Below are 17560 nucleotides of genomic sequence, written 5' to 3' on the forward strand. Positions count from 1 at the left end.
GACCCGGTTGATGTAGAACCGGTTGATGTAGAACCGGGTGGTGTAGAACCGGGTGGTGTAGAACCGGGTGATGTAGAACCGGGTGGTGTAGAACAGGGTGGTGTAGAACCCAGTTGGTGTAGAACCGGGTGGTGTAGAACTGGGTGGTGTTGGACCCAGTTGGTGTAGAACCGGGTGGTGTAGAACAGGGTGGTGTAGAACCGGGTGATGTAGAACCGGGTGGTGTAGAACCAGGTGATGTAGAACCGGGTGGTGTAGAACTGGGTGGTGTTGAACCGGGTGATGTAGAACTGGGTGGTGTTGAACCGGGTGATGTAGAACTGGGTGGTGTAGAACCGGGTGATGTAGAACCAGGTGATGTAGAACCGGGTGGTGTAGAACCGGGTGGTGTAGAACTGGGTGGTGTAGAACCAGGTGATGTAGAACCGGGTGGTGTAGAACTGGGTGGTGTTGAACCAGGTATGTAGAACTGGGTGGTGTAGAACTGGGTGGTGTTGAACCAGGTGGTGTAGAACTGGGTCCGTTACAGTCGGAATGCTTTGAGTTTCAGCAGGATGGATGACACACGGCTGGGAGGGTTTACTTTAGGGAAATGACAGAAAATTAAAATTAAATGGAACTTCCTGTTTAGATGGAAGCTTAGAAATCTGTCAGATGATTAGAGTAAATGTTGATCAGTCCTAATCTCATCAGTTTGATTAAATTTTCCATTAAAGTTCAGGTTTAAAAGAATTTAACTTGACTTGTTCTGAAAATCCCATCATGAACATCTTTACCTTTATTTTTGTCCACATCAGCTGAGTTAAAAAAAAAAAAAACAAACCCAAACTAGAATCTGGTTTATGGGATGCTGGATTATTTCAGAGATCCTTTATGCTTGTTTGGGTTTCAGTTTGTATTTGTTCATCTCTGACGTAAAGAACCCAACATGCTCTGTTTATTTGGTTTTTTAAGTCTCTGTTTCTGTGTGTTTAGTCACAACCAGCCAGTCTATCTGCTGTGGACATCAGCACCAATGCAAATGGACCCAAGCAGGACTCATTTTTTGATGATGACAACGAGGATCTGTTTGCAGGTATGAACACACACATAATAATAATAACAAAGGTAATTTTACTTTAGTTTATACTTTACTCAAGTGTCTGAAGTGTTTCCAGTGGTGTTTATTGACCTAGAGACGGCAGAAGAAGCGCTCTGAGGGAAACGGAGTGAAAAGATCTGCTGTGGCGCCCCCGCAAGGCAGCTGGAGAAAAGATTGAACTTTTTTAGGGATTTTTTCACTTTGTTAATCTTGCCATCAAAATTGAAGAATAAATTATTCTTAAGTCAAATTACATGTAGTTTCTGTATTCAGAACTTACATTATAAATTATTACCTATATTTTAATGTTTTTTGTTAATATAATATTTTAAGACATTGTTATTGTAATGGTGTGTTTGTTCAAGGTTATGATACCGTCTGAATTTCATCTTATTTCTTACTCGGATAATAAAAAGTGCACAGTGTTTGGGATATTTCCAACTGCATGAGCTCCTGTTTTTCTTTTAAATATGGAAATGACCAAGTAGTTTAATCAAGGGGCCATGATGGATGTTCCAGATTTCCATGTTTATTTATTAAAAGGGAAGTATCTATTTTTAACAGTATTTTACTTCACTATTCTGCTTTAACTACTCAAGGCAAGAATTTCATGGTGAAGATTTTCTGGAAATTTTTTTTAGCAAGGTTCCAACTCAAACTTATCCTTTTGAATCACATTTTTGTTTAAGGAATTTCATATCAACTGCTTCTTAATTAATTCATTTTTTGTTTTTAATCACGTCTTTCAAGTAATCTGCTTTTATACCCTTTTGCCAATATGTAGTTGTTTTTGCTGATATAGCTTTAAACCTAAACTATGACTTTGGGACATTTGTGTTTGTTAAAAGTGGTTTTGAAGGGTGTTTCAGATGTTTAGGATGTTCTGATCTTCAGCATTTTTCTTGTATTGTCTGTTAGTGACATGTTTGTTCTATCAGACTTTTCATTCAAGAGTCCCTGACTGGCCTTTGGTGATATTTTAATCTGTGTGAAATATCAAGAACATCTGTTTAAAAAAACAACAACAAAAAAACATGGAGGACGATTTTGACCCCATAAAGTGGTCAATTCCCAGGGGTTCCATTGAGACGTGACGGCGTGTATGTGTGTGTGTGTGTGTGTAGAGGCTACAGAAGAGGTGTCATTGGACAGTCCAGAGAGAGACGTCTTGCTGTCTGACGGCCCGTCGCCCGCCATCACTCCCATCACGCCCCCCACCTCCGTGATAACTCCTCGTATTGGCCACACGCATGATGACATGTTCACGCACTCCTCATTTGACGAAGTAATCACACACATACACACACACACACACACACACGATATTTTACTTTAAAAATGAAACGTTAAAAAGAATGATGTTTCATATAAAAAACTGAAGGTACCTTGTTTCTGTTTCCTGTAGATTGAAGAGGAAGAAGGTGGAGATTCATTCGACGTCCACATATCAGTGTCAGATCCTGAGAAAATTGGTGGGTCCTCGCTGATAAAGTGTCCCTGTTGCCCTGAAATAACTCGGCACGTCCCAACATTAAAAGAGGTGAAACAAAAAGTTGGGCAGAACAAGAATGAGATGGTATTTTTCCCAAAATAGAGGACAAAGCTGAATCTGCTTCATCAAACTTACTAATTGACACAGTGGAGCCCCCTGGAGGTTCTACTTGTAACTGCAGCTACAGTATATTTCCAACGGAGCAGCAATAACTGCTTTGTTTTTAACTGAAGACATGTTTGTTCTGAACGGACACCAACTTTTTTAACAGTGTGACGTTTCATCCTTACAAAGTCTTAAATTTATGTATCTAAAATTAATGCCTTAAAATATCTTACTCATGAAAAAGTAAGGTTGTCTTAAATATATTAATCAAATTTATTGGATTTTGTTGTAACATGCCTATTTAATCTCATATAATCATGTAATTTATTTTATTTTTTTAATTGTAGGAATTTGTAGTCAGGCCAAATTTTGAGTCGCGCACAGACATAGTGTTTTGTGAGTAGTAACTAGCTGCTAATATATATTTGCTAGTTAGCTTTTTGTGTGTGCTGTGTGTTAGTTCAAATCTATGATAGACACAGTACATTTCTGTCATGAAACACGTGTTAAATTTCATTCATAAAAGCCTTAAGATGTGTTAAATTGGAGTTGTAGAGCCTGCAGGAGCCTTGTTTTTAAATGTTCACTAATGCTCAACTTGGTCCTCAGTTGAGCATTTAATGTTTAAACATTAAATCAGCAGCAGTAAATAAAACGGTTAATAACCAGTTCAACCAGTTAACTGAACTGCATTCTTCCTTCAATAATCAGTTATTCTATTTATTAGAGTTTCTGTTTTAAAACATCGTGTCATGAAACAAGCAGAGCAGTTCAAACTGGTTCTGTGTTTCAGGTGACGGTATGAACGCATACATGGCCTACAAGGTGACAACGAAGGTGAGTTCCATCAAACTGAGTTTTTATCTCTCATCCAGGTTAAATCAGAGCCTAGGTGCAGAAACATACTCCTTGATGACTTATTTTTACCTACTAATGTTCTATTTTTAGCCCTGCGTCACTCTGTTAGACAACAGTTTATTTTAGGAAAGCATTGGTCTTAAAGGTGCATCTTGATTGCTTCTATGTGGAAATCCTCACTGCTTAGAGTATGTGGTGACAGTTTCCAGACCTCCATGATGTTCTCTGATTGGTTCCTTCACAGAACCAACTGCTGGAACGTAAGTTTAATGTTCCAGCTTCATAAATTATTTTAAAAGCTTTTAAGTCTTTCTGTCTGTCTCTTCCAGACCTCCATGTCTCTGTTTAAGCAGAGAGACTTTGCAGTTAAAAGGCGTTTCAGTGATTTTCTGGGTCTGCACAGTAAACTGGCCTCCAAGTATCTGCACATAGGCTACATCGTTCCCCCTGCACCAGAGAAAAGCATTGTGGGTAAGTTGAACTAGAACCATGACAGTTCTGGGCTTTTCTGACGGGTTTGCATCATCTTCTGCTGAAGCTGAAGAAACCTCGTGGAGAATTTTTGATTTCTTACAAGCAGTTCTCAATAATTTATCTCAAAGCAAATTATTAGATATTCAGGATGTCAGGAAGAGGAATTAAAGCAAAAAGTCTTTAAAATGTTCTCTTAATAAATGTTTTAAATATCTTAAATATTTGTTCTCAACTGCAGGGATGACCAAAGTGAAGGTTGGGAAGGAGGATCAGTCATCCAACGAGTTTGTGGAGAAAAGGAGGTCCGCATTAGAGAGGTACGAAGAAGAGAAAGAAACACAAATGTAGTTAATTATAAAACCGTTTTTGTCTTAAATTAGTGTTACTTGTTTTTAAAGTAATATTTGCTGCTTAATGTACATTTATTTTAATAATTTGGTTGTAAAGTAATGAAGAAGCTTCGAAAACTAAACATATTTTCATCAGTTGTTCAACTCTTGCTTGGAGTCATACTCCTGATATTTACTCAGTTTTATTTAATAAAGCTGCACAACGCTGGCTTTGAAATATGTAGTGCAAAGAATTACGGTATAAAAAAATAGAGATGCACTATGAACATTTTGTTCAGTTAATGTTAGCATTGTTTTTAACTGCTAACTGCTACTAGCATTAATTAGACTAGCAGTTCTAAGGAGCTATCTAGAGATAATTTTGGTGAGCGCTGATACGTCCCAATCAGAATTACTTCTAGAAAAATTATCAAATGATCATCTAACTACTATTAATTTTGTTAGCAGTTGTTACTCGGGTGCTAACCACTACTGTTATAGTTAATACTGATTTCTGATTCTGTTAGCAGCATTTAGCTGCTAACTTCTGGTAATTTGCTAATAGATGCTAGTTGCGGACACTGGCAATTCAGAAACAGCCAATGTTCATTTTATTTAAAATTAGTACTTTAGACAAAATCAGTAGGTTTACACTTGACCGTTATTTATGCTAGCAGTGTTTTGTTAGTTGCTAATTGCGTTAATTACCTTAGCATTGCAAGCAGTGCTAAGCAGCTAACTGCAGCTAATTTTGGTGCTGCTACATCCCAACCACACATAATTCTGATAAATAATTTTGTTAGTAGTTGTTTAGGTGCTAAATGACATTATTATGGACTATGTTAATTTTGTCAGCAGTAATTAACTGCTAACACCTGCTAAGAAAATTAGCAATTTTAACAAATCTAGAAGTGAACAGCAGCCAGTCACTAATTTTCATTTTGTTAGCCTTGAAATCAGACATAGCTGATATTCTAAATTAAGCCATTTTATTTATAGTTAAACAGAAAACATGAATATCTTCTACGTAAATAAAAAACTGAGTTTTAGCCTAAACTGTCTAAAAGGTGAAAAATGCTGCCCCTGCTCCCGTTGTGTGTCTGTGTATTAAAGTTCAATGAGATCAGAACAGTAAAGGCTGAAAGGTTAAACTACAAATATTAGATACATCATTATCACAACACACATCCTGTGTTTGTATGTAGAATACTGAGGAGGCTGGAGGGTGAGGAGACGGGTCGGGGTTGACATTCTGCTGCCCTTTATTGATGCCGTTTGACTGGCAGGAAGGTCAGCCGGAGACAGCTGATGGAGCTCAGAGTGACAGAACTACATGCTGATGGACAAACACTCAGAAATGCCTAATGAGGACAAAAATCCTCACTCGGGAAATTTAGGAAACACATTTTTCTTTTTTGTCATAAACTGTGAATATTTATGATTTAGTGACCTCGTTTGCTTCTCATTACTGGCTTCCCAGCTCCACATAGATTTTCACACAGCTGAAAATGGCTAAAAAGTGAAGTTAGATGTTTGGCAGCAGTGGAGCATGTCAAACAGGAAGCTGCCCTGCATTAACAACCCAGATGCAGTCGAACAAACGCTGCTCTTCCTCTTCTGATCAGTATTTCCTCCCTGCTGCAGGTATCTGATGAGAACGGTCAAACACCCCATCCTGCTGAAGGATCCTGACGTCCTGCAGTTCCTGGAGAGCACCGAGGTAAATCAGACGCTTTAACCAGGAGCTGCTCATTATCGCCACTTCTCCACATCTCTGCCTCATCTGGACCCCTTTTAATAAAAAAGACAAAGAGTAGCATCAATACTTAGAAACTGCTGCTGGTTGTGCTTCACTGCAGAAAATCAACACCTGCAAACTGCTGGTGTCTGAACTCCAAGTTGGAAGTTTGTTGCTTTAACTCCAAATTGAAAAGCACACATTTTGTTTGATTTTACCCAAAACCATCTTTACTTGGTAATAAAATGTCGTCATTTGTACTCCTGTCCTCCTAAAGAGGGAAAACTGTCCCCAGGAAGCTGAATTACTGCCAATTCCAAACAAGAAATGGGTAATAAAAATCCCTCAATGATTCCAGGAGGGTTCAGGGTTTTTGGTTCATCATTTCAGGAACTTTGAAAACAAACAGAAATGCTGTCGAATCCTGGGGACAGGCTTTAGATTTTCTCTGGTTGTCCGATGAAAATAATATTAACTGGTCAGTTCTTTCTCCCTTCCTACTGTAGGTTACTCATTGTCATCTTTAATATTTAAAAAAAACCACCATTTTATTTCTATTTTAAGGTTTTAAAATAAAGGAAATCATAAAACTTTAGCAAAAAAAGGATGGATACATTTTCTTCTATGGGGTGTTACTTCTGAAATTAAAAAAAAGCAAGGAAATAATGTAAAATATACTACTGGTACTTTTAGTATCATTCCATCCAGTTTTATGAAAAAACTTCTAAGACCAACATTTATTATTTTATTTGAAAAGATTAATATTATTTTTTGTAATTTTTAGCCAGATTTATTTAGAGCCATCATAGAAATCCAGACCTGCAGGTTGCAGATTTCTGCTGAACAACTTTTGCTTATCAGTTTATTTTTCTTACATTTAAAGTGTAACTAGCGCCCCTGTGATGGCGCTCCCTGAGGAATTTAGAAAAAAATACCAAAGTGGGTGGAGCCAATATATATACATACATACACACACACACATATATATATATATATATATCAACTTTATTTCTTATTGGAGACTTTTATGGATGTATGAAGTGGATATTAACTATGCTGTACAGCTAGAACCAATAGAAAAATTCACCTGCATTAGCCAGTGTTCAACCCATAGAGGGCAGCACTGAGATGGTTTTAGCTAAATATAGCAGAATTAAGAAAATTTACACAAAAACTTAAAAATAATTCCTCAGAAACATTAAGATGGCACCCTCAACATATTTACACAGTTTATTTGCAAAAAAACGTTGATTTGAGTAAATTAATGAGTATACTTTGTTTGGGGATTAGTTACACTTTCATGAATTACGCTAAATCTAATCCATAATGATCAGATTAGTGGTTATAATCTGACCATTATGTCTGCAGTTAATACACACACATTTTGTATTTTAGTTGCTGAATGTCCTATTCTCTCTCTCTCTCTGATGTTTCTAATCCAAATTTGGATCACTGTGACAGACGATCGATTACAATCCGTTTTCAACCCGACTCAAAGCTGGCGGATAATATTTGAGTCATAAAACAAAATTTCCCTGCACTAGAGTTATGGGTATTAGAATTAGGAAATGATTTTAAGTCGCTGCTTGAAGCCTGAGCGGTACCAAACGTCCCATGGCCGCTGGTTTTATTTTGTACTTAATGATTTAGGTGTAAAAAAGTACTAAAACCTCCACCTGCTGCTTAGAAAAGTCACCGGTCACCAAGGCCACCAGTAAATGAATTTATTCCATCATTTATTTTGTTTCTGTCAGGGAAATCACTTTGTAATGCTTTTTATCTTCAGCAAATATAAACAGCTTCGCCTAATCCAGTAAAATTTGACTCCAATATTTGTTGAGTTAAACTTTTTCCCGGACACACAGATAAATAACACTTCTCTCTGAAAAAAGGCTGAAAACTCGGATGTCTTTGTTTCGGTTTTTTCCCAACAAGGTCAAACCAGAGATCCTCTGAAAACTAGCGCAGGCTTTAAGGGCCGCCGACGTTTCCCGTTTCTTCCATTTATTTCCACTCACATTTAATCGTCTGCAGCGTGTCGTCCTGTCGCCTCCGACCGGTCCGCCCTGGTTCCTGTCGACCCGACGCCTAACTGCGGCCGGGATTGTTCTGGCTCCGATAAATGGCTCCGTGTCACAGATCTATCAGACGAATCGCCGGGAAGCTGAGCGCGGCGTTCCGTCCGGTCCGGTTAATGAAACACGAGCGGACGAGATGCAATTTAGAGCTACTTTACCCCCGACCCTCCCTCACCGAGGGCCCCGGGGACCCAGCCGTCCCCTCAGCGCCGCCGCCGCTCCGGATAAATGAGATCTGAGCGGCCGGAAGGGGAAAAGGTAAAACTTTCCCAAAATGAAGAGAAATGAGCCTGTTTCCCACCTGATCCGATTGGTTCTGGTTCTGCTAAAGTTGCTCTGCACATAAAGTGGCTGATTTAGGAGCAGGAAAACATCAGCAGCGTTCCAACCAGAGCAGAGAGAGGAATGGGAATGATAATTAAATAAAAAATAAGCCACAGAAAACAGATTAAGTCTCAGTTTGTGTTGCAGCTGCCGCGCGCCGTCAACACCCAGGCTCTGAGCAGCGCCGGGATCCTGCGGATGGTCAACAAGGCCGCCGACGCCGTCAACAAGATGACCATCAAGATGAACGAGTCTGACGCCGTGAGTGGAGGAAAACAGAGGGATGAACAGAGAGAGGGAAACGGAGGGAGAGAAACTAGAGAAAAGGAGGGAAAAGGAGCCTGGATGCAGAGAGGAGAGTAAATAAGGAAGTTGAAGGATGGATGGAGAGATGGAAACGACAAAGAAGTTAGAGAGAGAGAGGAGGGAAAGTTGCTGGGAAACAGAAAGGAATAAGATGGGAAAAGAAAAAAGTAAGTTGTGACAAATGAAGAAAGATGGAAGGAATATAAAGAAGTGATGAGACGAAAAGGAAGAGGGACAGAGGAGGCAGCAAAAAACTAAGATGGATGGAAGAATAGAGGAGGAGAATCTAAACAATACAGAGGAAATATTACAGAAGAGGAAACAAGATGAACGAAGGATTTAGTTTTAAAAAGTGGGAGAAAATTTGAGCCGTTCTTCAGATTCTGTGTTTTTCCATCAGTGGTTTGAGGAAAAGCAGCAACACTTTGAGAATCTGGACCTGCAGCTGAAGAAGCTTCACGCCAGCGTGGAGTCGCTCGTCTGCCACAGGAAAGGTACACTTCCTGTTACCAAAATAAAAGCATATCAACTAGTTTGGATTTTATACATTTAAAATGTCAATTTTACTTGGATCTAGTTATATTTGTTGTGATTTTGATCATGCTTGTCTTAAAATATAGAATATGACCTGATAGCTTTCTTGAGTCTTTCTGAAATAAATCAAAGTCTAGTTTTATCTGTAATTGGTTAAAACACAAAACAAAATAAGACTCAAAAAATCCAAGTATGCCCCCAGTAATCAGTTGATGGAAATTAACCAGATCATGGAATCTATACTGGATTAAAAAAAGTGAGTCATGATGATGAAACTGTAAAATTGAATTAATTGGTAGACAGCATCCCTATGCAGAACCTGCTGTTGGCAGAGCTCTGCTCATTTTATGGAAAATGTCTTCCCTTTCTGTTGGTGTTTCCAACCATAAGACGTAACATTTAGTAATGTGAGGACATTTCTTAAGGCTGAAGGTGGTTTAATAATAATCTTTACCTTAAAAATTTCAAGAAATTCTAAGAATCTTCCTAAAATGATCCGACAGCTCAGAAGATCGATAGATCATCCTGATGTACGGATCAGACCTTTAAGTTCTCCGTCTTCCTCGCCTCCAGAGCTGTCCGTAAACACGGCGCAGTTCGCCAAGTCGGCGGCCATGTTGGGGAACAGCGAGGACCACACGGCCCTGTCCAGAGCTCTGTCCCAGCTGGCCGAGGTGGAGGAGAAGATCGACCAGCTGCACCAGGACCAGGCTAATGCCGACCTGTACCTGTTCTCCGAGTTACTGGGAGACTACGTCCGGCTGATCGGCGCCGTCAAGGTACGACCGCAGAGACAGGAAAATCTAAATATTTACTTTGATTCTTTATGTTTTACATCAAACATCTGAACCAGATGCCTTGGTGCCAACTCAAAAACGTATATCTGTGATCTTCCTGATCTCCATTCTTGAGGTTCAGCCAATCAGAGCCAAGGACAACGAATGGTGCTTCTAGAGTAGCCATTTTGCAAACGCCATCTGATAGCTAGTCAGTTAGCATGGTGTCCAGATATTTCAGCTTCTAAGGCTGCATTTTCTTTTGAATAATTTAGATACATTCTACAAAAAACATCTGGTACCACGTAAATTATCCGCTAATAATTTGGAGAAAAATCCATGAATAGACGGATAGACTGTAGTTTTGGACAGACGAGTTTTTCTGTTACCAAAAAGTTCACAACAGAAAAATTTCCTCCCAAATGTCCAGTTTGATCCAGATTTGGATCCTTGGAACGATGACATGAAAATCCTAATAAAACCTGAGAGGAAAGTGTCATATATTTTTATTTCTGGACTTTTATTCTGAAAGTGAGCGTGTTTGTGTCCAGGGAGTGTTTGACCACCGCATGAAGACGTGGCAGAAGTGGCAGGACAGCCAGATGCTGCTGCAGAAGAAACGGGAAGCTGAAGCCAAACTGCAGTTCACCAACAAACCGGACAAACTGCAGCAGGCCAAGGACGAGATCAAAGAGGTGAGAGAGTCCAGAACCGAGCGGGTCGCCGGGCAGAACAGGGCTGTGGTTCCAGCTGGTCAGGTTCTACTGGTACCGTCCTGAAAACAGATTCACTTCATCTCATTTTCATCCCTGCTGGGGCTTCCTAAAACAAACTGGTAATCACCATGGCAACCTTTGTTTCAGCATCTTCTGACATTACTCGGCAGATTTTCTATGATCAGGAGAGATTTTAATTTTTAACAGGAAGTTGAGATTTTGTGGATTTTCAGATATTTACAGCCCATAATTATTCATACCCCTGGCAGATTTAGATATTAAATTATTTTAATTTTAACAATAAGTTTGTTTCTCATGGGAAATGAGACATTCATCAAATCATAATAAAATAAAAAAATTTCTGTTTTTAGTCGCATTTTATTAAGGAAAATAAAATGTTGAGAATAATTTTTTACTTTCTCAAGAATGAAAGGAAAATCTGCCAGCATTAGAGGATTTTCTGTGTTTCATCTGGTGATGCTCTCCAGGTTTTCACTGATTCTCGGATCGTTTCCGGGTCGTTTTGTTTTTTCCGCCATCAGATTGTTCATGTGGATAATTTTCTCACAGAAATCAAACCTCAGGCTGCAACAGGAAGCTCTGAGCGTTTTCCCTTCATCAGGGACCTTTAACCCCAGATGACAGAGTCTGGAGCGCCCCCTTGTGGTGGAAAGCAGCATTACATTTAATTATCATGGTGCAGTTTCTCCCCATGGTTTTTTATTTTGCTCTAAGCTGTTTATTGTTCTGAAAAGAGGCAGAATGTTGATCTGATCTGAAGAGTGAAGAAAGGAAACGTGATTAAAGCTGATGCAGAATCAATGGATGCACATTTTAATAAAATCTGAATTTAGAAGCTGCTTTGATGGAACCATCATTGTTTCCTCGGACTCTGCAGCGTTTTGCTCTGATCAGCTGAATCCTTTCCCAGTGAAACAAAGCGGATCCCGTCCGGCAGCCGGGAGAAACTTGGCTCAGTCATCCGAAAACTTCTTTCCTTCCCGTCTGCAGACTTCAGCCCAACTCACAACGACAAACAGGAGAGTCGAAAAGTACTTTAATAGAGCTTCTGTTGAAGCCGTCACTGCACAAATTCACCCGTCAGAACCCACACACACACACACACACACACACACAGATACACGGCGAGGTCGGGGGTCGGAGCATCGGGGGGGAGGGCTGTCTGTCAGAGGCTGCAGGCGCAGCGATCGCAGTAGAGTTACAACCCACATTTATTTGGAGTTTCCTGTCAGCAGTTGGGCTTCGGCTCTGACAGCAGAAAACACACAGCGGCTTTTTCTGACGGGAAAACGAGTTTTCCTCACCGCTGCAGCTGGAAACCTGCAGCTGATCCGAACCGGACCTACAGGGAAACCTGGGAGCAGAACCTGGACGAAACACAACAAAGCAAAATCAAAACCCTGCAGGTTCAGCATAATCAGCAAATTAACTCTAATGTTAATAAACAGTTTCTGCTGTGATGCAAGTCAAAAACTTTAATTAAAAAGTTGCATATTTTGACTAGAAAAATGTCAGTTTTAATCATTTACTCACAAAAATTTACAAAAGTCACAATAATTCTGTCAAAATAATTTTCCTTTCTTGGTTGAATTAGGGAAAAATAATTTCATTTTGAGTCCAGTTGTATTTGTAATCATCATCATCATCAAGCTTCTCTGTGATGAAGGCTCCTCCTGTAAATCAGATCATTAACCCACACTGCCCCCTGTGGGCACCAAACACAAACTGCAGTCAGCTGGGAAACTGCTGCTCAAAAATCAGTTTAAAGTCGCTGATGTGTCTAAAACTGGCCAATAAATACATTTTAACATTAAACTCAATCACTGCAGTATTTAAAAACTCAAACTCAGAAATTTTCTGTTTTTTCTAGAAAATTCTGGAGACTTTCTGGCAGAAATTTCTCCTTGTTTTTCCATCTTCAGTGGCTGTAACTCATTGTAAATGTCTGCTCTCAGTTTTAATCCTGTTTAAACGGACAAAATAAAAGTTTTAGATTCTTAGGAGCAAAACTAAGCAATATTATCTGAATATTAACTACTTCTGCTCCAGACATTTTCTGAACTTCTCCTAAAGTTTTAGTTGATCATTTTTCATGAATTCCACTAAAGGACTGAAATTGATCAGCATTTTTTCTGTAAGTTTGCAAATTTTCCCTCAGTGGTTTTGTTCTTCCTCGCTGTTTGCTCATCTTTCTGGATCTTCCTCTTTGGTTCTGGAAGCTCTGAGTTTATTTTCTCCAGCCTCTTAAATTTTGTTGCATTTTCCTTGCCATGCCTTCCCACCACCAGGAGATTGAGGAGGTAGGACCCGCCCCCGCCTGTTTCTGTCTGTCCGTGTGCTGCCTGTCTGCCGCCTGCTTCACGCCTTCATTTGCATCATTTAGTTCACCCCTAGCACATTTAGTTCAACATATTTTTGTTTTTGCTTTTAGATGTGTTGTGTTTTCACATCCATCCTCCGCCACATAAATTAGTCTGAGTAGAGATGAAAAATCTTTCTGACCTTAAATTTGACTTTTAAAACTTTAAAGTTCCTCTGAAACGTTTATTTAACGAGGAAAATACTTCCTGCTAAAGTAGGTTGCTGGTTTAAATCCTAGTCTGCTCTGATTGGTTGAATTCAGTAGCCTGATCAAGCCCCGCCCACCATTCTCACTTTGTCATTGGACGAAATGTTGGTACACGCCCCCAACAGCAGAACCTAAACGATTTTATTCAGTCCAAAAAGTGACTTAATCAGCATCAAGAAATTACACCGAAGTTTTTAAATGTATTTATTAATGAAGCTGAACTTAAAACTAAATTTCATAGAAACTTAAAGGGACAGTCCAGATTTATCTAGGTCATGTCAAGAGGTTAAGAGCAGTAAATATGTTTAGACATAAGTGATGAGTTATTAAAAAGTAATTTCATAATACGGAATATGTTTCACCTGTAATAAAATACTAAAATTATTTTTTTTCTAAATTTCTCACTGAATTTATGCTGCTATGAAGAAACTGTCTAATCATGAGAATAAAGTTGTTTTAATGAGAATAAATTCATAATAGTTCAAGAACAAAGTTGTAATTTTATGAGAACCCCTGAATGCAATCTTCTTCAAATCAAAGGAATGTTGAGTATCTTATGAAGTTATACATTATTTATATGTTACAAATAAGAAAATGCTTATTTTTTAATACATCATCAAATTATTATCATTTACTGGACTTTGTAACGATTGTACAAACGACTGAGTCTGCTTAAAAAAAAGAACCAGATGGACTTGGAGAGCCGATCACTTTATAACTCTGTCTAGACTTTGTTCTAATTAAAATGACTTTTCTCATAATTTTATAAATTTATTTTCAAAATTTAAAAAAGTTTCTTCGTGTGGCCCTATTCTCTGCCATAATCTGGTGCAATAAAAGATGAAATGACACATTTATACCAGGCAGTGTGTGTTAAAGACAAATAAAGACAGAAACTCTGAATATTTTCTGTGTTTCAGTTGGAGGGAAAAGTCCAGCAGGGCGAGAGAGACTTCGAGCAAATCTCCAAAACCATCCGCAAAGAAGTCAGCAGGTTCGAGGTACGAGTCGGACTCGTTTTTAAATCCAACACTTTCTGCTCTGTTACTTTAAATCCATCCATGTTTTTCCTGCAGAAAGAGAGAGTTAAGGACTTTAAGATGATCATTGTTAAATACCTGGAGTCGCTGGTTCAAACACAACAGCAGGTAAAACATTTTATTTTAAACCTGAGTTACACAAAGAAAGACTTGTTTTCGTCTGAAAATGTTTAATAATTATTCTTCAAAGTTTTGACATCACTCATTTTTGATTAAAAAACGAAAATTGAAACAAAACAATTTAATTTGAAGTTGTAAATTTTTCTTTTGTGTCAAATTTTTTAAATTGTTGCTGCAACTTTAATGAGAATCTATTTAAGGCTAAAAGCGACACAATCGTCTGTTTCCTGACCTGCAGCTCATTAAATACTGGGAAGCCTTCCTCCCTGAAGCCAAGGCCATCTCATAGAGCCGTCACCACAGCAGAGGGACAGACTACACTACCCATCATGCACCTCTCCTCTCCCTCCTCCTGTTTGACGTGGAAGCAAAGATGAGGAGTGAGACAGATAATCAAAGTGTCTTTTTGCAATTAAAAAAAGCAAAGTTCACAGTTTGTGGTTTTTGTTTTTGAATTGAACTGATTGATTTTACGTCTCGAATTATGATTCAGGAAACAACCAAATTCATGTAAAAACTGAAATAAACTGTAATTTCTGTCAGACAGTGAATGCAGCACGAGTTTACAGAAGACAGCTTTAATCTCAAACACCCAAAGCTTTTCATTGATTTATCCCAACATCTGACACAAGGGGGCGCTTTATAGGGACATCTCTGTTAAAGGGTCATTTAAAATTGCCCAAAGAAAGAAAAATGTTGCGTAAAGAAATTAGTTTTTGGTATATGGAAGCCCGTTGTTGCCTAAAGATGTAGAAAAGGTTGAAAGTTGAAATGAAAGCAGAACATAAACTGATGTGTTGCTTTTGCAGCAAAAATGCCAAAATCTTTTGCTTATTTTCCAGAAACACAAAAAATAACAACAAAACTTTAATATAGTTTTTAACTTTCAGTTGTTTTTTGGCCTTGTCAATTAAAAAAATCAGGCCAAACAGTAAGACCAAAAATTACAGTTGTGTACATGAATAAACTAATTAAAAATAAAGAAAATGCATTTTATTTTGCTTGAAGTGGTTTGTTAAATGTTCAGTTGAGCTTCCTGGTTTCAGATTATTAATAATTATCAAACTGATGTCCAAACCATGCAAACATTGTTAAAACTAAACATGTCTTAAGATGCTAATATGTTGAAAAGGAGGTTTGACAGCAGTCCAACAGTTAAACGTTGTTCAGTGTTTGTGCCACTAGATGGCGCTGTACGATTCACACTGGAACTTCAAACATCTGCAAACATTAGAAGGTTAAACATTCAGTATTTCAGTTTAAAATAAGCTCAAAATTAATAACATTTTTCTGCTTTTCTGGCAACAAGGAGCTTCCGTACTTAATGAAAAATACTCCATTACCCACGAGCCTTGTTGAGATGAGAAGTTTGATTCAGGATTTTCCAGAGAGCTGCACAATTCTTGAACTTCAATGCAACATGCCCTGCCTAGCAACTGAGTTGAAGTGCTCTCTGATTGGTTGTTTATCATTTTTTACTTTTTCTGTTGTTTTAGTGAGCAAAGTTACTCAGAAAGATCCTGAATATCATTTAGAACCAGAACCTTATTTCACCTTTATTCACTGCATTGAACATGAAGCTTTTTAAACATTTTTCCAAAAGCAAGCCTTTGCCATCTTCAATCAATGATCTCATCATGAAGTTATTCCTCTTTGCTATTACTTCCTGTTAAGCTTTTCATATTAAGAGCCTTGTTTCTGTTGCTGTATGATCGAAAGTGAAGGCAACGTTTTTGTTTGAGCCCAGACCTGGAAGAGTCTCTCCCTTTGGTTCTGTTCAATGCAGATTTAATAAAAAAGGCTCAGTTTGGATTATAAATAACTGAAAAGATCTGATAAATTTACAAAATTTGGCTTTTTAAGAGTCCAAAATGGCAGCCTGGGTTATAAATAAGCATCTTTTTTTTCTAAAGATTTGTTCAGACAGAAATATAAGAACAGAAACGGGTTGGATGGGATTAAAAGCAGCTATTTCTGTTCATTCAATGCTATTTTTTGTATAATCTTTAAATTTATTTACAGAATGAACAGAACCAGTTTATGTTCTTTACATGAATAAACCGGGAAAGTGAAGGTGATGCTGTGAGCTGTTAGTTTCCTGAAAGTGGGAACTTATCAGCTTTATCCGTCCCTGAATCAAGCTGAAGACGTTGACTTTCTTTTTTTTTTTATCTGTCTGTGAATCTTTGTGAAAGCTGCAGTTATATGTGTTTTGTAGCAAATCCTGCAGTTTGTTTTGATTTATTTTTGGTGATTGATTTTAAATCATGTTGCAGAAAACGTCCAGAATCTGTTTGACCTGAAAATGTTTTCATCTCTAAATGGTTTGAAACCGAAAGAAGAACTGGAAGTAGTTTTGATTTTGAATAATTTAATCTTTTGCACATTTCCAGCTCTGCTCATCTGAAATCTCAACATTTATTGGTTTGTATGATTTTTTAAAAATCTTTTTCATTCTTGCCAACCATTGATGTGTAATGGTTTGGAAGGTTTTGGTGATTTTCTTTTGTATTTTCAAAGATGATGAAATTCTTGATTTGTTTGGAAATCTTTTGATGTGACATTCCTGCAGTGCAGCTGAGCTGATGATTGAAGACTTTAATTACAATAAAGAATGTATCTCATCCTTTATTTCACTGTGTTTTGAGTATTTGTTTTGCCTTTAATGTTTTAATAAAACACTCCTTTGTAGATAATGTCAGATTTAGCTGTTGATAGAGTTTTTTGTCAACCCTGTGTTTCATTAGTGAGTATAAGTTTTCCAACTTCCATCTATATAAATACATTTTAAATAAATACAAATATAAAAACATTATCCTGTTTATAAATATTTTATATTTTAGCCGTACACCAAAGAGCAATTTCGAAAATTCCCCACAATTTCATCCCGGGAACTTTCCTCTCCCGGAACCAATAAATATTGTCCGTATCCCTGGGGAAAGATTTGCCCGAACACCCTGGAGAGGAAACGGAAAAGACCGGTGAGCGTTTGGATTTTA

At 38.1% G+C, this 17560-nt stretch overlaps 1 protein-coding gene across 2 annotated transcripts in view; it reads left to right on the forward strand.

Annotated features, from left to right (window-relative positions):
* Positions 1–17192, forward strand: part of snx2 (sorting nexin 2) — a 30093-nt gene extending 12901 nt beyond the window's left edge. Inside the window, exons 2-16 of one of the 2 annotated variants that reach the window (XM_015029952.1) lie at positions 976–1075; positions 2206–2366; positions 2487–2553; positions 3472–3515; positions 3866–4007; positions 4249–4327; positions 5984–6059; positions 8627–8740; positions 9186–9279; positions 9893–10098; positions 10647–10790; positions 13121–13132; positions 14322–14402; positions 14478–14549; positions 14800–17192. In XM_015029952.1, the coding sequence (XP_014885438.1) occupies positions 976–1075; positions 2206–2366; positions 2487–2553; positions 3472–3515; positions 3866–4007; positions 4249–4327; positions 5984–6059; positions 8627–8740; positions 9186–9279; positions 9893–10098; positions 10647–10790; positions 13121–13132; positions 14322–14402; positions 14478–14549; positions 14800–14850 (1443 nt within the window). In that variant the 3' untranslated portion in view covers positions 14851–17192. The remainder of the gene's footprint in view (positions 1–975; positions 1076–2205; positions 2367–2486; positions 2554–3471; positions 3516–3865; positions 4008–4248; positions 4328–5983; positions 6060–8626; positions 8741–9185; positions 9280–9892; positions 10099–10646; positions 10791–13120; positions 13133–14321; positions 14403–14477; positions 14550–14799) is intronic. The other variant, XM_015029953.1, reaches the window with a different exon arrangement.
* The last annotated feature ends 368 nt before the right edge of the window (positions 17193–17560 follow it).

Source organism: Poecilia latipinna, unplaced genomic scaffold, assembly GCF_001443285.1.
Source record: "Poecilia latipinna isolate Pla-1442-1.1 unplaced genomic scaffold, P_latipinna-1.0 Scaffold168, whole genome shotgun sequence".
Taxonomy (NCBI): domain Eukaryota; kingdom Metazoa; phylum Chordata; class Actinopteri; order Cyprinodontiformes; family Poeciliidae; genus Poecilia; species Poecilia latipinna.